Below are 27627 nucleotides of genomic sequence, written 5' to 3'. Positions count from 1 at the left end.
GCATTGGGGACTGGGGTAATAATGGGGGGTTAGTGTTAGCCATTTTATACCGGCTAACATTAGGCCCTGACTTAGTAATGGATTCCGTCTATCAGACAGCTTCCACTACTTAGTCTGTAAAGTAATGGAAGAAAACACAACACACCGAGACAATTTTTTTTATTCAGATAAAAACACCCCCACACCCCGCGTTGACCATTTTATTGTACATTAAAGTCCGCCGGTCATCGACGTAGTCCAAACGAATCCGATGTAATCCTCTACATACCAGTATCTGAAAAAGAAAAAAAAAACACAAGCAAAAACAAATAAGTAAGGGGTTAAGTCCATGGCAGCCAGACTGTAACTCCCATGCTGGAGGTCACCCAGCTTTCCCAGCATCCTGTAAGGGTAACCCCTACAGGATCCTAGAAAAGCTGGGTGACCTTCAGCATGGGAGTTACAGTCTGGCTTCCAGGGACTTAACCCCCTGGGGAACAGACGGTTGTGGCACCTGCACCAGCAAGGAAGGGGGTTAAGTGCCCACCTTCCTTGCTGGGGCAGATGCAGTGCGCTCTGGGGGGTTACCTGCTGCTGCTTCCTCCATTGTTGCTAGCTGTTCCGGGATGTCCTCGTAAGCCCCGCCCACTGCATCGGATGCGACCGTATAGGGGTCGGAGCTTATTGGGACAGCTAGCAACAATGGAGGAAGAAGCAGCAGGTACCCCCCCCCCCCCCCCCCCATGGAGATTGCACTGCATCTGCCCCAGCAAGGAAGGGGGCACTTAACCCCCTTCCTTGCTGGTGCAGATGCAGTGCTAGGACAGTCAGGTTCCCAGGGGCTTAAGCCCCTGGGGACCAGACTAACTTCTGTGCCAGGATTTTAAATTTTCCGCCCAGAAGCAGCCGGCTTTCTGCTTCTGGGTAGAAAACCCCCGTAGGCAGAGAATCCCGTCTTAATGAGGGGATTCCCTGCTCCTGTACTGTAACGAGGGGTGCGCTATGCACCCCTCCTTACTGTACAGCCCCAGGGGGTTAGTAGTGATGCTGCTGCATCACTACTTAACCCTTTACACTCTGTGGACCGGGTGCATAGCTCCACATTATAGGTGGTGAAATAGACCACCTCTAGTGTGGAGTGAGTTTGCGACACGTGCGACTATTTTAGATAGTCGCACATGATAAATCATGCCTACTTTCAGTGTAAGCTGAAGTAGGCATGATCAGTCTAAGTAGGTGAAATGTCGCAAAATTTTGCGCAGCTATGAGGGTGCGCAAAATTTTGCAACATTTTCACTCCAAAAAAGTGGCCTACAATGTTAATAAATCTCCCTCCATGTTTAATAAATCTCCCCCAATATCAATGCCAAGCATGATGGACAATTCTGCTGGATCCAAGGTGGGCGAGAGCCTGATGTGACCTTCTTATAAATTTGTGGAGGAAGTGACGAAGTCACGAAGTCTTCCTAAGAGGCCCCTTCAAGGAGTATCTATCTATAAGAGGGCAAATGTCATAGCAAACCAGGGTATATTTATAAAAACCACTAAGCCACCAAGTTGAAAATATGGCCCAGGCATGACATGATGGAGATGGAGAAGGGGTCAGTGCTGCAGAACAAGGAGACAGTACTCCAACATATACCCATGTTTGAGACGCTTTTAATAAATTAAAAAAAAAAATTACATTAAAATTTTAATTTGAATTGAAGATTAAAAAAAACGCTACCTCCACGGATTGCAGAAGGCATGAAAATTATCACTCCTGACTTGGTGGAGCAGTGACAAAAAATAAGTCTGGCAGCTCTGGCAAACGAGGGTATATTAAGTATTTGAATTGAGTTTTAAATTAAATTTAAAATTGAATTTGAAATGGACAATACTGACAATGCTGTGATCCTGGTAAAACAGCAACGAGATCCTGTGATGCTGCGTTTACACGGAACGATAATTCGCCCAATCGTACGATTAACGATGTCGGAGTAACGATTTTTTTCTTCATAACGGTCAGCGTTTAGACGGTACGATATATCGTACGGAAAATTCGTTCTGCGATCGTTTTGCAATCGCTTAAGCCTATCTCGCACATAGGAAAAATCGGTGAACAACTGTTTACACGGAACGATATGCGAATTTTTTGCGAACGACGATTTTAGAACATGTTGTAAGATCAAAATGAACGATTTCTCGTTCGTCGTTTGATCGTTCGCAGCGTTTACACATACAATTATCATTCGAATTTGATCGTTATCGATTGTGAATGGGAGACAGCTGGTGACCGTTTTCTTTTTTTTTTAAGTAAGTATAGCAGAGCGCCAAAACTTGCCATGCTACAATTAGAATGTAACAGCAAATAGGTCTGGAGAATTATCACCTGCCTGCCTGTCTCTCTAAGTAGATGATGTGCTGGTAGGCAGCCTATTCACTGTATGGATGAAGCTACAGTGGTACCTTGGTTTAAGAGTAACTTGGATTAAGAGCATTTTGGTGTAAGAGCTCACAGTTTTTCAAAATTGTGACTTGGTTTAAGAGCTCCCTGTACTGGGTGGAAGGGCGAGTGGGGTAGGGGCATGGTCTGCATAGCGGAGTCTACAGCCCTGTACTCTGACCCAGGAAGTCTCTCTCACCTTCCAAATCATAGCAGATCCACTTCAGGCTGGGGCTTGCATCGGGGGACAGGACTGTGGAGGTAATCTCTCCATAGCTGTAACCCTTCTCTCCCTGGACAGAGAGTGCTGCATGTATGTGCCCACATATGCCCTGCTCATTCCTTCATGCTCCCCCCCCCCCCTCCTCACTGCTGTCATGTGACCACACAGACCTCTGGCAGCAGCCCTGCTTCTCTATTCTAGCCTGTTTTACTACGCTCCTGCATTATGGGGATCTGCAGCTCCATCCTGTATCTACAAACTGTTGCTGTTTTTTCCGGTTTATGCAATTACTTTACATTATACTCCACATGCTGATTGCTATACTGGACAGTAACCGATAATATCACATATTTAGCTGCTGTGTTATCAGGGTTATGCAGTTACTATACATTATATACCACATGCTGCTATACTGTACAGTAACTTATATATCACATATCCAGCTGCTGCTGTGTTATCAGGGTTATACAGTTACTATACATTATACACCACATGCTGCTATACTGTACAGTAACTTATATATCACATATCCAGCTGCTGTGTTATCAGGGTTATACAGTTACTATACATTATACACCACATGCTGCTATACTGTACAGTAACTTATATATCACATATCCAGCTGCTGTGTTATCAGGGTTATACAGTTACTATACATTATATACCACATGCTGATTGCTATATTGTACAGTAACTTATATATCACATATCCAGCTGCTGCTGTGTTATCAGGGTTATACAGTTACTATACATTATACACCACATGCCGCTATACTGTACAGTAACTTATATATCACATATCCAGCTGCTGTGTTATTAGGGTTATACAGTTACTATACATTATATACCACATGCTGATTGCTATATTGTACAGTAACTTATATATCACATATCCAGTCGCTGTGTTATCAGGGTTATACAGTTACTATACATTATACACCACATGCCGCTATACTGTACAGTAACTTATATATCACATATCCAGCTGCTGTGTTATTAGGGTTATACAGTTACTATACATTATATACCACATGCTGATTGCTATATTGTACAGTAACTTATATATCACATATCCAGTCGCTGTGTTATCAGGGTTATACAGTTACTATACATTATACACCACATGCTGCTATACTGTACAGTAACTTATATATCACATATCCAGCTGCTATGTTATCAGGGTTATACAGTTACTATACATTATATACCACATGCTGATTGCTATATTGTACAGTAACTTATAATATCACATATCCAGCTGTTATGTTATCAGGGTTATACAGTTACTATACATTATATACCACATGCTGATTGCTATATTGTACAGTAACTTATATATCACATATCCAGCTGCTGTGTTATCAGCCGACATCTCCCTCTCAGTCTGTGGTACTAGCATAACTCCGGTGCATCAGGCTCGATGTCTGGGGGTTATGCTAGACTCTGACCTATCCTTCACCCCCTACATCCAAGCTCTTACACGCTCCTGTCATCTTCATCTCAAAAACATCTCCAGAATCTGCCCATTTCTCACCACTGACACTGCTCAGACTCTGACTGTCGCCCTGATCCATTCTCGTCTTGACTACTGTAACTCCCTACTAATCGGTCTTCCTTTCTCTAAGCTCTCCCCTATCCAGTCTATCCTGAATGCAGCAGCTAGACTCATCTTCCTCTCCAGCCGCTATACCGACGTTTCCCCTCTGTGCCAGTCACTGCACTGGTTACCCATCAAATCCAGAATCCACTTCAAACTCCTCACCCTCACCCATAAAGCTCTCCACAACTCTGCCCCTCCATACATCTCCTCCCTCATTTCCACCTATCATCCTTCCCGTGCTCTGCACTCTGCAAATGATCTTACCTTAACATCTTCCATAATCAGAACATCTCATTCCCGCCTCCAAGACTTCTCTTGCGCTGCACCAGTTCTCTGGAACGCCCTACCCAAACACATCAGACTCATACCCAATACTCACAGTTTCAAGCGTGCCCTGAAGACTCATCTCTTCAGGCTCGCCTATAACATTCCCTAAACTGTTTCCCCCTTCTGTTGTTTTCCTTGCTCTATCAATGACGGTTCCTGCACTTTATATGTTTACTTGCATCAGACATTGGCGTTGTTACTGGCTTATCCTGTATTTCTAACTATGTACAATGGCTGGACCATGGACAAATAAAGCACTTATGCCTGGTGTCAACCCAAATTTATAGTCTGTAAGCTCCAACGAGCAGGTCTCGTTTATACTTTGTATTTTTGTTTTTATTTATGTTCTTATTTATTCCAATTTAACTGTGTATTATGTACCTCTGTACTGTATGCATAGAAAAAAAAAAGCGCTGCGGAATCAGTTGGCGCTATACAAATAAATTTATTATTATTATCAGGGTTATACAGTTACTATACATTATACACCACATGCTGCTATACTGTACAGTAACTTATATATCACATATCCAGCTGCTGTGTTATCAGGGTTATACAGTTACTATACATTATACACCACATGCTGCTATACTGTACAGTAACTTATATATCACATATCCAGCTGCTGCTGTGTTATCAGGGTTATACAGTTACTATACATTATATACCACATGCTGCTATACTGTACAGTAACTTATATATCACATATCCAGCTGCTGTGTTATCAGGATTATACAGTTACTATACATTATATACCACATGCTGCTATACTGTACAGTAACTAATATATCACATATCCAGCTGCTGCTGTGTTATCAGGGTTATACAGTTACTATACATTATACACCACATGCTGATTGCTATATTGTACAGTAACTTATATATCACATATCCAGCTGTTTATAAATGTTTGTTTCATGTGTTTCATGTGTTTTATCTGATATTCAAACAAAAAAAAAAAAATCATTATTATAGGGGTGTTCCACCAATTGTCTGCATATCAGTGATTTCTTATGGAAAAATTTGCTTTAGTTTAAGTGTGGATTTGGATTACAAGCGCGGCCCCGGAACAAATTATGCTCCTAATCCAAGGCACCACTGTATATGCTATGGTATGTAGTAGCCCTAAGAAGGGCTTTTGGGGTCTTGGGTGCCTACAATCACTTAAAATCCTAACTGTCCCTACTCCAAGATTCATCCCTCAACTTGTCCTGCGACAATTACAACGTAGGAGCAAATAGTTGTACTGCAGCCTATTCTGCGCAATTCGCAGCTGCCTGTCAGGGAGAATAAGCAGCTGATGTGCTGGTAGCCGGCCTATCACTGTATAGATGGAGCTACAGTATATGATGTGCTGTGTATTAGCCCTAAAATGGCTTATGTGGTCTTGCCTGCCTACAATCACCTAAATCCTAACTTACTCTACTCCAGGATTTCTCTGTCACTAGGTTCAAGATGGCATCTGATGACGAGCAGCAGGAGCTCAGTTCTTGTAGTTGGAAGTCATGCTGCGTTTACATGAAGCGATAATTCGCCAGATCGTAAGATTAACAATTTTGAAGTAACGATTTTTATTTATAACGATCAGCGTTTAGATGGAACGATATATCGTATGGAAAAATCTTTTTGCGATCGCTTAAGCCCATCTCGCACATAGGTTAAATCGGTGAACGACTGTTTACACGGAACGATCTGCAAATTTTTTGCGAACGACGATTTAAGAACATGTAAGATCATCGATCATCGTTCGAATTAGATCGTTATTGTGCAAATTCGAACGATAATCGTTCCGTGTAAACGCAGCATCACATGAGTAAGTTATCCAATCAATGTAGTTGCTGTTCTCGTGATGCCTGCATGCTCTTAGGGCCAAGCACAGCCTCCATGCATGGTTATTGGCTAGGAAAAAGTATAAACCATGGCGGGAGGAGAATAACATTTTTACTGCGTTTTCGATCGGATATTCCATTGAAAACTAATTGATCGAATAGCTACAGCAATACAAAAATTAAAGAAAAGCTGTACTGTACTGGAAAGGCGGCCCTCAGGTCATTAAGGGCCCTATTCCACCAACAGATCTGACGACAGATTATCTGCCAAACCCAGGAGTGGATTTGAAAAGAGGAGAAATCCAGTCTTTCCTTTATGACCTGTTCTCTGTTTATAGTCTGTTCCTGGGTTTGGCTTCAAATCTTTGGCAGATAATCTGTCGTAAGATCTGTTGGTGGAATAGGGCCTTAAGGTTCTGGGATAGAGTTACCAGCCTCTACACAGCGACTCAACTGATCCCATTGCTTTTCTGTGTGATTCAGGTCTAAGGGTGTCTTTACACAGAGAGATGTATCTGACAGATTTCTGAAGCCAAAGCCAGGAACTGGCTATAAACAGAGAACAGGTCATAAAGGAAAGACTGAGATTTCTCCTCTTTTCAAAACCATTCCTGGCTTTGGCTTTAAACATCTGTCTCTATTAGAGAGGAGCTAACCGTCGGACTTTTGGTCCGACGTCATCGGCGCACTCTCGGCATGCCTTTGATCCCGGCCGCATAGTTGCGCTCCCGTGAATATGCGGCCAGGATATTACAGGGAATTCGACAGTGATTCCCTGGAATATCCTGGCTGCACATTCCCGGGAGTGCAACTATGCAGCTGGGATCAAAGGCATGCCAAGAGAATGAACTGCTTTCGGCCCAAAAGTCCGAACAGTTCGCTCATCTCTAGTCTCCATGTGAGGTCCCCCAGTCTCCAGCAGCCGCTCCATGTGAGGACCCCCAGTCTCCAGCAGCTTCTCCATGTGAGGTCCCCCAGTCTCCAGCAGCTTCTCCATGTGAGGTCTCCAGCAGCAGCCGCTCCATGTGAGGTCCCCCAGTCTCCAGCAGCAGCCGCTCCATGTGAAGTCCCCCAGTCTCCAGCAGCCGCTCCATGTAAGGTCCCCCAGTCTCCAGCAGCCGCTCCATGTGAGGTCCCTCTGCCCTATACACTATAACATCACCACTGCCAAATGCCCTACATTCATGATATCACTGATATGACAATATCAGTATAGTGCTATTTCACCTTGAAGCCAAATTTCCTTAACGTTTTGTAATGTATACATTACACACATACAGCTCAGCTACATGTACATTACACACATACAGCTCAGCTACATGTACATTACACATATATACAGCTCAGCTACATGTACATTACACACATACAGCTCAGCTACATGTACATTACACACATACAGCTACATGTACATTACACACATACAGCTCAGCTACATGTACATTACACACATATACAGCTCAGCTACATGTACATTACACACATACAGCTCAGCTACATGTACATTACACACATACAGCTCAGCTACATGTACATTACACATATACAGCTCAGCTACATGTACATTACACACATATACAGCTCAGCTACATGTACATTACACATATACAGCTCAGCTACATGTACATTACACATATACAGCTCAGCTACATGTACATTACACATATACAGCTCAGCTACATGTACATTACATATATACAGCTCAGCTACATGTACATTACACACACATATACAGCTCAGCTACATGTATATTACACACATACAGCTCAGCTACATTACACATACACAGCTCTGCTCCACACACATCACACACATATACACAGCTCTGCTGCACACACATCACTACAGCTCATCCAGCACAGCAGAGTCCTGCATACACTGAGCAGCAGCCCCTGATCATGTGACTCCTCCTCCTCCACGTGACTGATCACATGACTGTGACATCATGGCAGGTCCTGGAAGCACGTGGCTTTTGTACAGCTCTGCAGGTGGAGGGAAGGAGCTGGGGGACAGCGGGAGGATTAATGCCTTCAGCACTGGGTAGTAGTTTTCTACCCTATATTAATACATTACTGGAGCCAGAACTGTTTTTTTTCTCAGGCCTGTGCTGAGTTGTGTTATATTGTTTCCTCTTTCATCTATTCAGATTCTTCCCCTCCAGGATCCTCTGCTGATATCTTCTATATAAGAGACCGACCCATCAACCATGGAGAGAGACAGAGACAAGATGGCCGAGAGGATAATAACCCTCACCCTACACATACTCTTCCTGCTTACTGGGGAGGTGAGGGATTCTGGGAGTGATGTCATCATGACATCATTCTTATCTATGGAATAACAGATGGATAGGACTGGGGAGGTGAGGGATTCTGGGAGTGATGTCATCATGACATCATTCTTATCTATGGAATAACAGATGGATAGGACTGGAGAGGTGAGGGATTCTGGGAGTGATGTCATCATGACATCATTCTTATCTATGGAATAACAGATGGATAGGACTGGAGAGGTGAGGGATTCTGGGAATGGATGGAGTGATAGTAATGTGTCTCTCCATACACAGGATTACACAGTAGTAAAGAAGTCCTCTAGTGGGCGCTGTGGGGCCCCTGGGTGTGAAGGATGGGGAAGAACCCTGAGCCCAATCCCGGGGCCCCTGATACATGAGGAAATGGAGGAAGAGAAGATCCTAGAAGTCACCAACAAGATGGTGGAGCTGCTGAGTGGAGAGGTGAGACTGTGGCTGCTGGGAATGCTGGGACATTATACAGTAACACCACTGGAGGGGTGGGGGGCATGACTGTGTGATCATTGTGTGTGTCAGGTTCCTATAAGGTGTCAGGACGTGGCGGTCTATTTTTCCATGGAGGAGTGGGAGTATGTAGAAGGACACAAGGATCAGTACAAGGATGTGATGCTGGAGGATCAGCAGCCCCTCCCATCAGCAGGTAATAGACAGGACTATATACACACCTCCTCTCTGTATTATCTGGATGGAAAGAATGAATTCAGTCTCTGTATGTGTTCCCTCCAGTCAGATCCAGTAAGAGAACAGCACCAGTGAGATGTCCCCGTCCTCTTCTTCCACAGGATCAGGTAGATGGAGATGTTCCCTATGATCTGTACATCCCACCTGACTTCTCCTCCTGTCTGATGACTTTTACAATATTTCTCTCACATTTTATGAATCAGGGGGAAGATGGGAACAATATTAAGGCTCCAGAGACAGATGACAGCAGTGATGAGCAGTATAAGGAGGAAATTACTGGAGGGAAGAAACTGAACAGCTTCAATGCTACAGACATTAGGGCAAACCAAGAGGCGGATGAAGAAGAGACAGAAGAGACAGATGACAGCAGTGATGAGCAGTATAAGGAGGACATTTTTTTTGGGAAGAATCTGAACTATATGAATGCTACAGACATAAGAGCAAAAGAAGAAGAAGAGACAGATGACAGCAGTGATGAGCAGTATAAGGAGGAAGTTACTGGAGGGAAGAAACTGAACTGTTTTAATGCTACAGACATTAGGGTAAAGGAAGAGACGGATGAAGAAGAGACAGATGACAGCAGTGATGAGCAGTATAAGGAGGACATCACTACAGGTAACCGCCCAGGTGAGTAGTGACCAGTAAATGCAGAGAACAGTCACACATTCTCCTCAGTCACCGGCTGTAACTATTCTGTGTGGAATATTATAAGCTCTGTGTCCTGTCAGTTTTCCAGCTATATAATCATTCAGCCTAAGTTCTAATATAATATAGATGAGGATGTGACGCGGCTGCAGGTAATAACACATGATGTGTGTATAATATATGGAATACAGTCATATAATATGTGTGCGCTGTGCCGCCCTGTAGCTGGGTTGTGCTTCACTATCTGGAGAAAAGTGCGGCACTGCCAGCAGAACATTTCCCGTCTGATGAACATGTCTTCAGTTCTGTTAGAATTTCCCACACTTGAATAGTCGTGTCCCACCGGCCCCCGGACTGATGGCGTCTGTAGCTTTTATACATTTTCCCTCTATTTCAACCTTTAAAGAGGATGTACCACCAGGTAAATCCTCTTTAACCTGAACCCACTCACCGAACGACGCCGACACGAGGAAGCCGGTGCCGCGGTCCGTTTTTCACCGCCCCCAGTGGGAGGGAATTCCCTCCCCTGTATGACTAGGCTCCATTCATTCCAAGGGAGCCGCGTCATACACATGAGGAAATTCTCTCCCACTGGGGGCGGCCCAGCCGGCCTCCAGTGCTTGAGCATCGGCCGGTTCCGGTGCATAGAACGGCAGCGTGCACGGGAGACGGGCCTCATTCCGAAAAACGAACCGTTGCATCGGCTTCCCCGTGCCGGCGCCGTTCGATCAGTGGGTTCAGGTTAAAGAGGATGTACCTGGTGGTACATCCTCTTTAAACTCTATAACCTGCACTCAAGGTCATAGAGGACTTTTCAACGAGTTTGGCCAATATTCATAACCAAACTCAGCTTCAGAACAACATAAAGTTCCTGCAGATTGTGTTATTACCCATAATGCATAGTGACGCTGGAGTCCTGTTTTACTCTAAATAATAGGAAATAGAAATAAGAGAAATGGTGTTTTCTCCTTTGCAGATGATTCTACCAGGAGCTCAGGGGGACATCAGATCTCCTCAGAGGATCATATCACACAAGATACATATGAGGAGCCGTCCACTATCCCAGATACACCCTCAGCCCCTCACAGCAAAGATCTCTCATCTCATCCTGTTATACAAGTCCCATCTTCTGCTCCATCACAGCAAGCTGACATTTACAGAGAAGACGATGAACATCAAAGAGAAAATACAGGAAAGTCTTGGTTTTCATGTTCACAATGTAAAAAGATCTTTGCTCTTAAAAAATACCTAAAGAAACACCAGAAAATTCACACAGGGGAGAAGCCGTTTTCTTGTTCAGAATGTGGGAAATGTTTTGCTCGTAAATCAAATTTTCTTGTACATCAACAAATTCACACAGGGGAGAAGCCATTTTCATGTTCAGAATGTGGGAAATGTTTTATTCAGAAATCAGATCTTGTTAAACATCAAAGAATTCACACAGGGGAGAAGCCATTTTCATGTTCAGAATGTGGAAAAATTTTTAGTCGGAAATCACATCTTCTTAAACATCAACAAATTCACGCAGTGGAGAAGCCGTTTTCATGTTCAGAATGTGGGAAATGTTTTATTTGGAAAGCAATGCTTCTTGAACATGAAAGAACTCACACAGGGGTGAAGCCTTTTTCATGTTCAGAATGTGGGAAATGTTTTACTCGAAAATCAAATGTTCTTGAACATCAAAAAATTCACAGAGGGGAGAGGCCTTTTTCATGCTCAGAATGTGGGAAATGTTTTACTTGGAAATCAAAGCTTCTTGAACATCAAAGAACTCACACAGGGGAGAAGCCATTTTTATGTTCAGAATGTGGGAAATGTTTTGCTAATAAATTACGTCTTCTTGGACATCAACAAATTCACACAGGGGAGAAGCCATTTTCATGTTCAGAATGTGGGAAATGTTTTACTCGGAAATCAAATGTTCTTGAACATCAAAAAATTCACAAAGGGGAGAAGTCATTTTCATGTTCAGAATGTGGGAAATGTTTTATTCAGAAATCAGTTCTTGTTAAACATCAAAGAATTCACACAGGGGAGAAGCCATTTTCATGTTCAGAATGTGGGAAATGTTTTACTCGGAAATCAAATGTTCTTGAACATCAAAAAATTCACAGAAGGGAGAAGTCATTTTCATGTTCAGAATGTGGGAAATGTTTTATTCAGAAATCATATCTTGTTAAACATCAAAGAATTCACACAGGGTAGAAGCCATTTTGGTGTTCAGAATGTAGGAAACCTTTTACTTGGAAATCAAATCTTATTATTCATCAAAGAATTCACACAGGGGAGAAGCCATTTTCTTGTTCAGAATGTGAGAAATGTTTTAGTCAAAAATCAAATCTTCTTCAACATCCAAAAATTTACACAGGGGAGAAGCCATTTTCATATTCAGAATGTGGAAAATATTTTAGTCAAATCAAATATTCTTGAACATGAAAAATTCCCACGAGAAGAAGCCACTTTCATGTTCACTAAGCCACCTTCAACATTAAAACATTCACACCGGAAAGAACTTATTTTCATGTCCAGAACGTGGAAAATATTTTGGTTAGCCATCAAATTCAAACAGGAAAGAAGCTGTTTTTAGGTTTAGAATGTGGGAAATGTTTTACTCAAAAACAATTCTTGTTGAGCATCAGAGAATGCAGACAGGGGAGAAGCCATTTTCATGCTCAAAATGGGGTAAGTGAATATAAAGGATTGTAAATATTCATCTGTTCTACATGTTATTTGAAATAAAAAAAATCATTATTTTTGGGGGTGTGGAACCAATTGTTTGCATATCAGTGATTTCCCATGGGAAAATTTGCTTTGGTTTAAGAGTGGATTTGGATTACAAGCACGTTCCCGAAGCGAATTATACTCGTAATCCAAGGCACCACTGTATATAATAATACTTCGGTGTTCAAAAGTTTCTGAATTTGAATTTGAACACATGCAGCAAGGACCCGTGCAGCAAGGACAGGTAAAGTATGCTTACAGCGGGGGAGCCGGCCGGGAGCAGAAGGGGTTAAGGGCGGTATAATTACATACTCGCTGCGGTCGTTTAGACCGCAGCAAGTATGTAGTGTATGGGAACTGCCAGGACCTGCCGGGCTCGCAGCGAGATTCTCGCTGCGAGCCCGTTCGTGTGAATATACCCTAAATGTACTTAAGTTAACGTATGAGTATCCGCTTTTATTTTCACTGCCGGACAGTGCCAAGAGGGGGTAAACCTCCTTCTTTTACTTTGCCACAGTGGTTTGACACCTCCATATCGGTTATCCAAACTGTTGGAACAGCGCCGCTGGCAGAAGTACAGGCCCGGGCGGCCATCTACTGTTGCTGCACTGATGTGGTGAGGGTAATAATTGGTAAGGGCTGGAGTGCTCCTTTATAGGGAACCAATTAGCACAATTGTGCTGATGTGGTTTCCAGCTGCACAGTATAGATCTACTATGCAGCTCCCCGAGGCTACCAGCCACTGAGTATAAGATGCTGGGAAAGCTGGGTGACCACATCATACTGAGTACAAGATGCTGGAAAGCTGGGTGACCTCCGTCATACGGAGTATAAGATGCTGGGAAAGCTGGGTGACCTCCATCATACTGAGTACAAGATGCTGGAAAGCTGGGTGACCTCCGTCATACTGACTACAAGATGCTGGGAAAGCTGGGTGACCTCCATCATATGGAGTATAAGATGCTGGGAAAGCTGGGTGACCTGCATCATACTGACTACAAGATACTGGGAAAGCTGGGTGACCTCCATTATACTTACTACTATACAAGATGCTGGGAAAGCTGGGTGACCGCCATTATACTGAGTACAAGATGCTGGGAAAAGCTGGGTGACCTCCATCATACTGACTACAGTATGTTGGGAAAGCTGGGTGACCTCCATCATACTGACTACAGGATGCTGGGAAAGCTGGGTGACCTACATCATACTTACTACAGGATGCTGGGAAAGCTGGGTGACCTCCATTATACTGAGTACAAGATGCTGGGAAAAGCTTGGTGACTTGAGTATACAGAGAGAGGACAGGGGATCCCCCTCACCCATGTACTGTTCAGGGCCTGGTACCCATACAGACCCCCCCCCCCCTCCCCTGCATATATGGGCACCAGGCCCTGAACAGTACATGGGAGGGGGTACAGGATCCCATCTCCCCTCACAATACTGCTTACTAGGCCATGGTGCAGGAGAGAGGGGATGCTGTATAATTCATAATAAATATCCCACCCAGGTACTGTTCTGGCCTAGTGGATGCCCCTCGCCCCCTTTAACCAGCGACCCTCCTTATTTCCCTTACCTAGGCCATGGCAGATGAAGGTCCTCTCCTTCAGACCCAGGCAGGAGGGGGCAGTCTGTCCTCTCTTCCAGGGCAGCCCTCTCAGATCCTTGCAGGGAAATTGTGAGCTGTGCTGCCTGCTCCATCAGTGAAGGAAGAGCAACACGAGTCAGCCTCCACACCCTCTCCCGCGGTGACCGTGGCTCCGCTCTCGCGACCATAACCCCGCCCACTCACCAGCGGCCACTGTCTCCTACAGTGATATGCAGAAACGGCCCTGCCTTACTGACATCTGGCTGCCGCAGCCCTTGATATACTGGGGGGCTGTCCCAGGGGGGCATATGCCACCATCCCCCCTGGCCCAGCCCGCCCCTGAGTACAGTAGTAGTATAGGCAGTGCACCACCATCTCCCATGCTTCACTGTTAAAGATTGCTGGAGTGCATGTACAGTACAGTAGTAGTACAGGCAGTGCACCACCATCTCCCATCCTGTACTGTATAAGATTGCTGGAGTGCATATACAGCACAGTAGTAGTACAGGCAGTGCACCACCATCTCCCATCCTGTACAGTACTGTATAAGATTGCTGGAGTGCATATACAGTACAGTAGTAGTACAGGCAGTGCACCACCATCTCCCATCCTGTACTGTATAAGATTGCTGGAGTGCATATACAGTACAGTAGTAGTACAGGCAGTGCACCACCATCTTCCATCCTGTACTGTATAAGATTGCTGGAGTGCATATACAGCACAGTAGTAGCATACCTCCCAACCGTCCCGGATCTAGCGGGACAGTCCCGATTTCAGGGTCATGTCCCGCTGTCCCGGAACGGGCCCCAAGTGTCCCGCTTCCCAAAATGTACCTGGCCCTTTAATTGCGAGCGCTCCTGATGAGCGCTCCCAGATGCGGGGCTGTGCACAGCTTCCTCTAGTGGCCGGAAGCTGCATTCTGCCTCCGGTCACTAGAGGCCTCACTCATCCCCTGCGTTCCCGCGCGGAGCAGAGGAGTGACGTCACCGGCAGAGTGGTGAGAAGAAGGAGAAGCTAGAGCCGGCTGTAGCACAGAGTGAGTATGTGCTTATTCTTTTTTTTAATCAAAGAAGGGATGGTGGGGGGAGGCTAGCTGACAGGGAAGGTGTTCATCATGGCAGTGCTGGGGTGGGGGGGTTCTTCATCACGCTGTCTGACTGCTCTGCATTCCGGCTGGGGTCAGAGGGGGGGGGGGGGGTGCAGTCAGACAGCAATGTGATCAGCAGTGACGAGGACCGCTGCCAGACTGGAGGGGTAGGGGGCCGCAGTTACAAGCAGGGGGGGAGGGGGGAGTGCCGCTGCTGCCACACACTGACCACTGACTGACACTGAAGGCCCATGACACTCAGCAGCTGCGGCCTTCAGTATCAGTCAGTGGCCGCTGACAGAGTGAGATGCTGTGTCCCTTTCAAAGCCCTGAGCTTACATACCGCACAGCTACCAGCCCCCGAAGCTCTTATCTCCAGCCCAGCGGCACTTGCATTCATCTTCTCCCCTGCTTATCTTCCCCACTGCTGCTGATGACGTCACAGGAGTGAAGAGAGTGCAGGGGCCTCGGGACTGGAGATATGAGCTGCAGGGGCTGGGAGCTGTGTGTGAGGTGTGCAAGTAGCCACTACTGGGGAGAAAGCCACTGCTGTGCTGCCATGTGAGTATCTTTTTTTATTTTTCTGGTACACATCTATCTATCTATCTATCTATCTATCTATCTATCTCCCATCTATCTATCTCCTATCTATCTATCTATCTCCCATCTATCTATCTCCTATCTATCTATCTCCTATCTATCTATCTATCTCCTTATCTATCTATCTATCTATCTCCTTATCTATCTATCTATCTATCTATCTATCTCCTATCTATCTATCTATCTATCTATCTATCTATCTATCTATCTATCTCCTATCTATCTATCTGTCTATCTATCTTCTATCTATCTATCTATCTATCTAATAGATAGATAGATTGATAGATAGATCAAAGATAGATGATAGATAGATAGATAGATAGACAGGCAGGCAGGCAGGCAGATAGATAGATAGATAATAGATAGATAGATAGGAGATAGATAGATAGATAGATAGATAGATAGATAGGAGATAGATAGATAGATAGATAGGAGATAGATAATAGATAGATAGATAGGAGATAGATAGATAGATAGATAGATAGATAGATAGATAATAGATAGATAGATAGGAGATAGATAGATAGATAGATAGATAGAGAGGAGATAGATAGATAATAGATAGATAGATAGATAGGAGATAGATAGATAGATAGATAGGAGATAGATAGATAGGAGATAGATAGATAGACAGGCAGATAGATAGGAGATAGATAGATAGATAGATAGATAGATAGATAGATAGATAGATAGATAGGAGATAGATAGATAATAGATAGATAGATAGGAGATAGATAGATAGATAGATAGATAGATAGATAATAGATAGATAGATAGAGAGGAGATAGATAGATAATAGATAGATAGATAGATAGGAGATAGATAGATAGATAGATAGGAGATAGATAGATAGATAGATAGATAATAGATAGATAGATAGAGAGGAGATAGATAGATAATAGATAGATAGATAGATAGGAGATAGATAGATAGATAGATAGGAGATAGATAGATAGATAGATAGGAGATAGATAGATAGATAGATAGATAGATAGATAGATAGATAGATAGGAGATAGATATGGTGCGTTTACACACAGAGATTTATCTGACAGATTTTGGAAGCCAAAGCCAGGAATGGATTTGAAAAGAGGATAGATCCCAGTCTTTCCTTTATGACCTGATCCCTATTTATAGTCTGTTCCTGGTTTGGGCTTCAAAGATCTGTCAGATAAATCTGTCTGTGTAAACGCACCATTAGATAGATAGATAGATAGATAGATAGATAGATAGATAGATAGGAGATAGATAGATAATAGATAGATAGGAGATAGATAATAGATAGATAGATAGATAGGAGATAGATAGATAGATAATAGATAGATAGGAGATAGATAATAGATAGATAGGAGAGAGATAGATAGGAGAGAGAGAGAGATAGATACATAACAAATGTCAGCAGCACAAGCCATGATGTTGTTGCCAGCAAATTAAATCTTGACCAGAGATAGATGTCTATACCATACGGATACTTCACGGCACTCCAACTTCTATGTTGCAAAAGAAGTGTTTATTCCATCAACGTGCAAAGCATTAACAAATAGTGCAGCACAGCAAACAGTCACAAACGCGAGGTTTCGGCGAGTCAATCACCATTTTGAAGCGTGAAAATGGTGATCGACTCGCTAAAACAGTGCGTTTATGACCGATTTAGGGGCGTGTCTTAGGGTTTAGGGGCGTGTCTTTGGGTTGGGTTAGGGGCGTGTCCATGTCCCTCTTTCCTCTCAGCCAAAGTTGGGAGGTATGGTAGTAGTACAGGCAGTGCACCACCATCTCCCATCCTGTACTGTATAAGATTGCTGGAGTGCATATACAGCACAGTAGTAGTACAGGCAGTGCACCACCATCTCCCATCCTGTACTGTATAAGATTGCTGGAGTGCATATACAGCACAGTAGTAGTACAGGCAGTGCACCACCATCTCCCATCCTGTACTGTATAAGATTGCTGGAGTGCATATACAGCACAGTAGTAGTACAGGCAGTGCACCACCATCTCCCATCCTGTACTGTATAAGATTGCTGGAGTGCATATACAGCACAGTAGTAGTACAGGCAGTGCACCACCATCTCCCATCCTGTACTGTATAAGATTGCTGGAGTGCATATACAGTACAGTAGTAGTACAGGCAGTGCACCACCATCTCCCATCCTGTACTGTATAAGGCTGCTGCAGTGCATATACAGCACAGTAGTAGTACAGTAGCAGTGTCCCAGAGTAGGTGTGGCTGCTGTGCTTTCTTGCCCACCTATAGTCAGGTATTTCTGTGTAGGACTCTGGGTGAATTGTATCTGCATTCTGCCTGTATCTTCTATTAATACCAATGATTTCTATTTCTGCTGCACTGCTTATTATATGCCACTAGATGTCACTATATTACATGTATTATTTGCACAGCTGAAGGAAAGGGTTAACACACCGTCATTTATGTGTGAGGAGATATTCCTCTAACCCATGGGCCTCCAAACTCCGGCCCTCCAGCTGTTGCAAAACCACAATTCCCATCATGCCCGGGCAGCTAAAGCTTTGGATTTGGCTGTCCAGGCATGATGGGAAATGTAGTACTGCAACAGCTGGAGACCCATGCCCTAACCAATCAGTGAGCTGGGTGCCTCAAGTGATCTGGCCAATCAGGGAAGAGTTCAAGAGTTCTGCTGCAGGCATATATAACACACACACACACACAGCTCTGCTCCACACACATCACACACACACAGCTCTGCTGCATACACATCACTTCAGCTCATCCAGCACAGCAGAGTCCTGCATACACTGAGCAGAAGCCCCTGATCATGTGACTTCTCCTCTACCATGTGACTGATCACATGACTGTGACATCATGGCAGGTCCTGGAAGCACACGGCTCCTGTACAGCTCTGCAGGTGGAGGGAAGGAGCTGGGGAACAGCCGGAGGATTAACCCCTTCAGGACTGGGTAGTTTTCTGTCCTGTTTGGATACATTACTGGAGCCAGAACAGTTTTTTTCTCAGGCCTGTGATGAGTTGTGTTACATTGTCTCCTCTTTCTTCTATTCAGATTCTTACACTCCAGGATCCTCTGCTGATATCTTCTATATAAGAGACCGGTGACCCATCAACCATGGAGAGAGACAGAGACAAGATGGCCGAGAGGATAATAACCCTCACCCTACACATACTCTTCCTGCTTACTGGGGAGGTGAGGGATTCTGGGAGTGATGTCATCATGACATCATTCTTATCTATGGAATAACAGATGGATAGGACTGGAGAGGTGAGGGATTCTGGGAGTGATGTCATCATGACATCATTCTTATCTATGGAATAACAGATGGATAGGACTGGGGAGGTGAGGGATTCTGGGAGTGATGTCATCATGACATCATTCTTATCTATGGAATAACAGATGGAGAGGACTGGAGAGGTGAGGGATTCTGGGAGTGATGTCATCATGACATCATTCTTATCTATGGAATAACAGATGGATAGGACTGGAGAGGTGAGGGATTCTGGGAGTGATGTCATCATGACATCATTCTTATCTATGGAATAACAGATGGATAGGACTGGGGAGGTGAGGGATTCTGGGAGTGATGTCATGATGACATCACTCTTATCTATGGAATAACAGATGGATAGGACTGGAGAGGTGAGGGATTCTGGGAGTGATGTCATCATGACATCATTCTTATCTATGGAATAACAGATGGATAGGACTGGAGAGGTGAGGGATTCTGGGAATGGATGGAGTGATAGTAATGTGTCTCTCCATACACAGGATTACACAGTAGTGAAGAAGTCCTCTAGTGGGCGCTGTGGGGCCCCTGGGTGTGAAGGATGGGGAAGAACCCTGAGCCCAATCCCGGGGCCCCTGATACATGAGGAAATGGAGGAAGAGAAGATCCTAGAAGTCACCAACAAGATGGTGGAGCTGCTGAGTGGAGAGGTGAGACTGGGGCTGCTGGGAATGCTGGGACATTATACAGTAACACCACTGGAGGGGTGGGGGGGATGACTGTGTGATCATTGTGTGTGTCAGGTTCCTATAAGGTGTCAGGACGTGGCGGTCTATTTCTCCATGGAGGAGTGGGAGTATGTAGAAGGACACAAGGATCAGTACAAGGATGTGATGCTGGAGGATCAGCAGCCCCTCCCATCAGCAGGTAATAGACAGGACTATATACACACCTCCTCTCTGTATTATCTGGATGGAAAGAATGAATTCAGTCTCTGTATGTGTTCCCTCCAGTCAGATCCAGTAAGAGAACAGCACCAGAGAGATGTCCCCGTCCTCTTCTCCCACAGGATCAGGATCAGGTAGATGGAGATGTTCCCTATGATCTGTACATCCCACCTGACTTCTCCTACTTTCTGATGACTTTTACAATATTTCTCTCACATTTTATGAATCAGGGGGAAGATCTAATTGAGATCAGTTGTACAGATTTGACTGTAAAAGAAGAAGAGACAGATGAGAGTAGTGATGAGCAGTATAAGGAAATTAATACAGTGAAGAATCTGAGCCATAATATTGCTATGGACAAGATAATAAAAGAAGAGGAGACAGATGACAGCAGTGATGAGCAGTATAAGGAGGACATCACTACAGGTAACCGCCCAGATGAGTAGTGACCACTAAATGCAGAGAACAGTCACACATTCTCCTCAGTCACCGGCTGTAACTATTCTGTGTGTCATGGGATTCCACAGCCAAGCAGCTGTATGCAAGCTCTACATAGCCAAGAATAATGCAATTTAATGAACAAGTCTGGGTTTCTTGAACAATACCAGTCTGAAGAACGTGTCCTCCGTTCCATTTTAATTTTCCCCAGACTGATGGGGTCTCTAGCTTTTATACACTTTTTCAACTTCTCAAACTCTACATAAAAGTAGTTATTGGTATGTAGGTGGTTAACAGTACTCTTTTTTTTAGAAGAGTTTTTACCTTTTTACTGCTTAGGCCTGTGATTTTTCAGTTCAGTAATTTTTCAGGACCGTATATTATGTCCACAATCGGCTAAATATCCGTCCTTAGTGCATCCCTTACCTATATTTTTTAAGGATCCCATCAATGTCTATTGCCGCATTGTTGCGCATTTAAAGCTGCACTGGCACATGTCCTATATACAGATCCATATATCTACAAATAGTGTGATTAGCCCAATAGAAATTAATGGACCCTAATTTTTTCCACAATTACGGACAAATTTACCGAACATTTGAATAAGACCTAAGGATTTCGGCTAACCTGCCTTCAGCTTCTACATGCTTCTTCCTGACACATTGTGATCATTGTTAATATGTTACATAGTGTCTGCAATATGTTTGTTATATGACTCAAAGATTACAGAAATGGTGTTTTCTCCTTTGCAGATGATTCTACCAGGAGCTCAGGGGGACATCAGATCTCCTCAGAGGATCATATCACACAAGATACATATGAGGAGCCGTCCATTATCCCAGATACACCCTCAGCCCCTCACAGCAAAGATCTCTCATCTCATCCTGTTATACAAGTCCCATCTTCTGAATCATTACAGAAATCACACCTTGTTGAGCATCAAAGAATTCCCACAGCTGTGAAGCCATACTCATGCTCAGAATGTGGGAAATGCTATACTCACAAATCAAAGCTTCTTGGACATGTGAGAAATCACACTGGGGAGAAGCCATTTTCATGTTCCGAATGTGGGAGATGTTTTACTGTGAAATCAATGCTTGTTAGACATTTAAGAATTCATACGGAGGAGAAGCCATTTTCATGTTCAGAATGTGGGAGAGGCTTTGTTCAAAAATCAGATCTTGTTAAACATCAAAAAACTCACACGGGGGAGAAGCCGTTTTCATGCTCAGAGTGTGGGAAATGTTTTACTCAAAAAACTAAGCTGGTCACACATGTGAAAATCCACACAGGAGAGAAGCCATTTTCTTGTTCAGAATGTGGGGTGTGTTTTACTCAGAAATCGAAACTGGTCGAACATCAAAGAATTCACACAGGGGAGAAGCCTTTTTCGTGTTCAGAATGTGGGAAATGCTTTTCTCAGAAACCGTATCTTGTTGAGCATCAGAGAACTCACACTGGGGAGAAGCCATTTTCATGCTCAAAATGTGGGAAATGTTTTACTCAGAAATCAACTCTTGGTAAACATCAAAGAACTCACACAAAGCAAAGGGGAAGGGAGGAGGGTAGCAAGGCTGGAGTGGACACCATGCTCCTCCCCTGACACACACAGGAGAGTCAGCTGTCCTGTACTGTAAGGCTCCTGGCTGGTCACTGGCAGCTTCCTGCAGCATCTCTGCGCTACAGCTTATTGCTACTAGCAGAGGCTTGCATCACAGAGGCTGTAGAGTGCTGTGCTACTGGAGCCACCTTACAGGATGCTACCTTTACACCACCACCCCCTCACCCCTGGGTGAGAACATCTGCAGGCAGTGTGGAGATCACAGCCTGCTGTTCCCATGGACATGGGGGTGAATTTATCAGGGCTTTGCGCCTATTTTATTGGATAATTTGATTTTTTTTGCCCATTTTTGGTCTAAGTTCTGTTCATGAATGAGTATTTAACGGGTGAATAATTTTTAGATGCAATTTATTTTTATTTTTTTTAAATCTGCCTGTTTTGAGTATTCACCCAAAAATCCGCATAATCCTGGATTTGCCCCAAACTTATCATATGGTGCAGGTCTATGTTTGGTGAGTACCAGGTGAATTTTTTGGGGATTTACTGTGTAACTTTTTACTTAGACTCAAATTAGACTCCTTAGTAAGTGTCCGCATGGTCAGTTGTGCACCACTGCACCCAGCTAGCTGCTGTATATGTAGTGTGTAGTATTTAATATGTATTTGTATAACAAATGTATTGTATTGTGTTGTACGCCCAGGTATGGGCCATTCACGTTTTAAATCTTAATTTATTTATTTTTTTTACTAAATAAACATTTTCCTTGAAGGCGCCTCAGTTGCGTATTTTAACCTGCTCCCTCCGACACCCCCCCTCCCCCCTCCCCCCCCCCCCCCCCGAGGCCATGCAAGTGTTTGGGCGGCTCGGGGGACACCATAGCAACCCAGACGCTGCTTAATGTGTCTTGGCTGCTATAGTGTATAACAATCAGGCCCCTGCACTGAGGCATGGGTCTGATCGTATGAATGAGCTGTCATTGTACTGACAGCTCATTCACTCTATAATACATTACAGCACTGCTCGTGCTGTAATGTATTATAAATGTACCTGCAAAAGTTAAAACACACACAAATACATAAATAAATACACAAATAAATTAAATAAATATACACATTCCCCATCCCCCTTTAGAAATGATCCCCTATAAATGAGATATATATATTTGGTATCGCCGCATCCGTAATGACCCCGTCTATTAACTCGTTACATTAATTATCTTGCCAGATTAATGGCACAAAGATAAAAAAAACTAATCAAAATGACTTTTTTTTTTGTTAAATTGTGGTTTTTATTCATACCACCTCATAACAAAATTTATAAAAAATGATCAGGGTGTCACATGTCCCCCAGAATGGTAAAGATGGAAACATCAACTTGTCTTACACAAATATTTTGGCACCGCAAGGCCATGGTAGAATGGCTAAAAAAAAACAATTAAAAAAAAGGCCCCATAATTCCCCAGGTCTCTGTCATGTCTGCGGCCTGTGGTTGAGTCAGGTGACGCACTGCGGCCGCATATGAGGGATTTCTAGAAACATTGGAATAAGGGGAATCAATAGTGAGTGGTATTTCTCAGTTAGTATTTGCTGTGTTAGAAGAAAAAAATAATTAAAATGGAATATCTGCCAAAAAAAAAAAAAAAAAATTTAATTTCCCCTCCCAGTTGCTTAAATTTCTGCAAAACACCTAAAGGGTTAATAAACTTATGAAATGTTACTTTAAATACTTTGAGGGGTGCAGTTTTTACAGTGGAGATATTTATGGGGGTAACTAACATACAGGCCCCACAAATCCATTTCAGAACTGAACTGGTCCCTAATAAAATCAGAATTGTAATTTTCATGAAAGTTTGCAAAATTTTGAAGCCCTCTAACATCCTAAAAAGTAAAAGGACGTTCACCAAGTGACGTCACCATAAAGTAGACATGTTGTAGATGTTGCAGTAATAATTAGTTTATGTGATATGACTATTTTTCTTAGAAGAGAATTTTGAATATAAAGAAATGTAAATTTTTCAAATTTTTGCGCAAATGTTGTGTTTATTACAAAAAAAAACTACTGAGTGTATCAACCAAAGTATACCACAAACATAAAGAGGAATATGTCACGAAAAAACAATCTCAGAATAACCACGATAATTAAAAGCATCGCAGAGTTATCACTACATAGAGAGACAGGTCAGATTAGAAAAATAGGCCCTGGTCATTAAGGCCAAAACAGGCTGCGGAGGCAAGGGGTTAAAGCAGGGTTATCCACCTAAGAGCAAAAAATGAAATGCTAGCTCTTCTCACCCACCAAGTCCCCCTGAGTATTTTGAGCCGTCTCCTGTCTTTCTAGCTGCTGCCGTTCCTGAGTTACAAGTTTTTCTAAAAGCCGATCTATAACCAAGATGGAGCCGGCCAGGAAACTACATTTCAAATCAAGCATCTCCCTGATTGGTCCATTTGTGTACTTGCTCCCTTAGCTTTCTTTCCTGCCCACTGCTATAGTACAGTAAATACAGCTGTTTTTTTCACAGACTTTGCATTGAATCTCTCCAATATTCCATACTAGCTGATGGTATAGCAGAGCTGACGCGCGTATGGTGTATCTATGTGCTGCATAACGGGCATATGTTTACTGGGCGTGGGGGACGTTGTGTATGTTTAGATCTCTGCTTGCTGAGCTCTAAAGGGAGGCGGGAAGAGGGAGCTGAGCGGGGTCAGAATAGACTCAGAGTAGAATATTTCAGATTGTTTTTGTTACCCCTTTAATGAAGAAGATGCACATTACCCAGCAGCTCTGGCCTTATTGGTGGATATGCATGGGAACCTCCTGAGCTCCACAGACTGTGGAGGACGGAGGGCTTGGAACTTTGTAAAATTATGTTTAAAGTTTTTAAATATAGTTCAAAAACTTTATTAAACAATGTCTTGAAGTGATCAAAATACCTGTGTGGATGGAATTACGATGCTCTCTAAACCTAACAAAAAGCTGGCGAATTGTCTTCCCTATGTAGAAATGGCCGCAGGGGCACAAGATGGCATACACTACAAAAGTAGATCTACAGGTAATAAGTTGTCTAATTTGCCATCTCATGCCTCCTATGGTCACCTCCTTACCCTCCTGCAAGAAGCTGCAAAAAGAACAGAAACCGCATCTATAATTTCCCTTGGGGGCAGCATTATCTAACCAGTTATAATTGTTTTTTAGAACTATCTTTCTCGGTTTAGTAAGTGCATCTCTAATGGTACGGGTCCGTCTATAAGGGAACATTGGTTTTCTCAATGCAATTTCCCTGACATCTTCGTCTCCTTCCACTAAATGCCAATGTTTTCATATAGCACTTTGGATGATGTTGTTCATTTCTGTGTATCTAAATGAGAAGACAAATCTCCTGTCACCTCTTCTCTTTTTCTTTGTCCGCAGCATATGTTCCCTAGAGCTACACAGAGCTCTGTTTTTTGCTGTGTTATTCAGGGGGTAACCTCTCGCTTCTAATCTGTCACTGAGTTCCTGAGCCTGATGTAAGAAGCCCTCATCTGTGCTATTTAGGCGGCACAGTCTTAAAAACTGACTATATGGGATGGATCTCTTGACGTGAGGGGGGTGGAAGCTGTCAAAGTGAAGAAGCGCATTCGTGGCTGTGGGTTTACGAAATCCAGAAGTAACTATCTGACCTGCCACCACCTGGACCCTCACGTCAAGGAAATCCAAAGAATCTCCACCAAACACTGCTGTGAAAGCCATATTCATTTTCATGTCTTTATTGAGACAGACTGAAACCCTCCTGCCACGTAATGCCTTGTAGAGCCTGCAAAAAATCGCCTGTATCTTTAAGGTAAGCAGGAATATCAACCAGAAGGGGACGTAACAACCAATCAATATATTTGGACAAACCCTCAGTCACCGAGCCGATCCCCGCAACGATTGGCCGACCAGGGGGTCGGCTCGATGACTTATGAATCTTAGGCAAAAAATACCAAGATGATTTACAGGGGTGGGCGTAAAACAATCTCTCACCACAGTGCTTAGAGATCACTCCTGACTCTACAAACCTTCTCAATAGAGATTGTAATTGGCTCATATACTTTTGTGTAGCCTCTTCTTTGAGGGGCTGATACACAGATAAATCATTTAGAAGTCGCGAAGCTTCTTCTATATAATAAGTCTGACTCATAACTACTGTGTTTCCTCCTTTATCCGCTTTCCTGACAACCAAATCGGGGTGGGAGGAGAGCCAGTCAAGGGCTCGTCTCTCAGCTACCGAGAGGTTGTCAGTACACGGCGGATAAAGTAGTGCTTTAACCTCATTGCGAACTAAGGTAGAAAAAAGATCTAACGTACCTCCTGGTTGCAATGGGGGGCAAAAATTAGACCTATTGCCCCCTGTAAACTCTCCCACTTCCATGGGGGCATCCCTAGTAGCAACGGATTCCTCAGTCAATTCCATCAATAATTGGGCACCTCGGGCCACATCATCCGGAAGGGACGTCGTGACACTAAAGCCGAGGGGACCAATCACTGCTGGTATTTCCCCTATTTGTCTTATGGGGACAGCTGGCGGTTTCTTAGAGAAAAATTTACATAGATTAATCTTTCTTATTGCTCTAAACAGGTCTATTTCCAACTGAGTATCATCAAATTTCTCTGCAATACAAAAATTTAACCCTTTAGACAAGACCGACACACAGTCATTAGATAATTCAATGTTAGTAAGATTAATCACATTGTTTTTAGGTATCATACCCGTATTACTTAATGAGTCCACGGAACTTGTTTTCTTTTCTGGCCCTGTTGCCACCGGGGAGGTCTTTTTCCTCCTGCCCCTTCTGGTACGTTTCCTAAAGGGCCCGAGGCACCCCCCTTAGGTCGAGCTCCCTGTTGTTGGTAACCACTCGAGGAATTCTCTGGTGCACTCGAGTCTGAATCTGTGGTCCAGTAGTCACCACTGCGTTTTTTTGGTTTTATGTTTTTACGTTTTTGTTTTTTGATATTTCAGTCAAAGACTCTACCTGAGTCAAAGTCAATTTTATCACGTAAAAACTTGTCCATTTTCTTTTCTTTTACTTCCATCTGGATGGCAATAGTTTTTTTATCTAATCTGGAAATAAATGCCGCTGCTTGTTCTTCAGATTGCCTTGTACGCAATTCCAATTTAGCCTTACACAGGTCTGTGGTAACTTTTTCGTACTCCAGTTGGTTCCGCTTATAGATCATTTGCAACAAATTATGTGAATGGAGTAAATGTGCTGCTTTCCATTCTTGCATCAAACTCTCATCCTCTAGGAATTGGGCTGGTTCTTTATAAAACCGAAGACCTCTTGGGACCCGATTGCATTCCAGATAAGAGCATAAAGAATTAATTGTCCAAAAGAGGCGCACTTCTTTTTCCGCTAGAGAAATTACTCTCTGTTCCAAAGATTTAAAACTAAGTAACTGCAGTTCATCTTTCGTATTACATAACAAAAAGAACGCA

At 43.5% G+C, this 27627-nt stretch overlaps 1 protein-coding gene across 1 annotated transcript in view; it reads left to right on the top strand.

Moving 5' to 3' along the window:
* Positions 1-22937, top strand: part of LOC138786862 (zinc finger protein 665-like) — a 143814-nt gene extending 120877 nt beyond the window's left edge. The window contains exons 3-5 of the mRNA XM_069963929.1: positions 9576-9999; positions 10994-12218; positions 21722-22937. Coding sequence (XP_069820030.1) covers positions 9576-9999; positions 10994-12218; positions 21722-22211 — 2139 coding nt within the window. The 3' untranslated portion in view covers positions 22212-22937. The remainder of the gene's footprint in view (positions 1-9575; positions 10000-10993; positions 12219-21721) is intronic.
* The last annotated feature ends 4690 nt before the right edge of the window (positions 22938-27627 follow it).

This window comes from Dendropsophus ebraccatus, chromosome 3 (assembly GCF_027789765.1).
Source record: "Dendropsophus ebraccatus isolate aDenEbr1 chromosome 3, aDenEbr1.pat, whole genome shotgun sequence".
NCBI lineage: Eukaryota > Metazoa > Chordata > Amphibia > Anura > Hylidae > Dendropsophus > Dendropsophus ebraccatus.
This window is presented reverse-complemented; position numbering and strand designations above follow the sequence as displayed.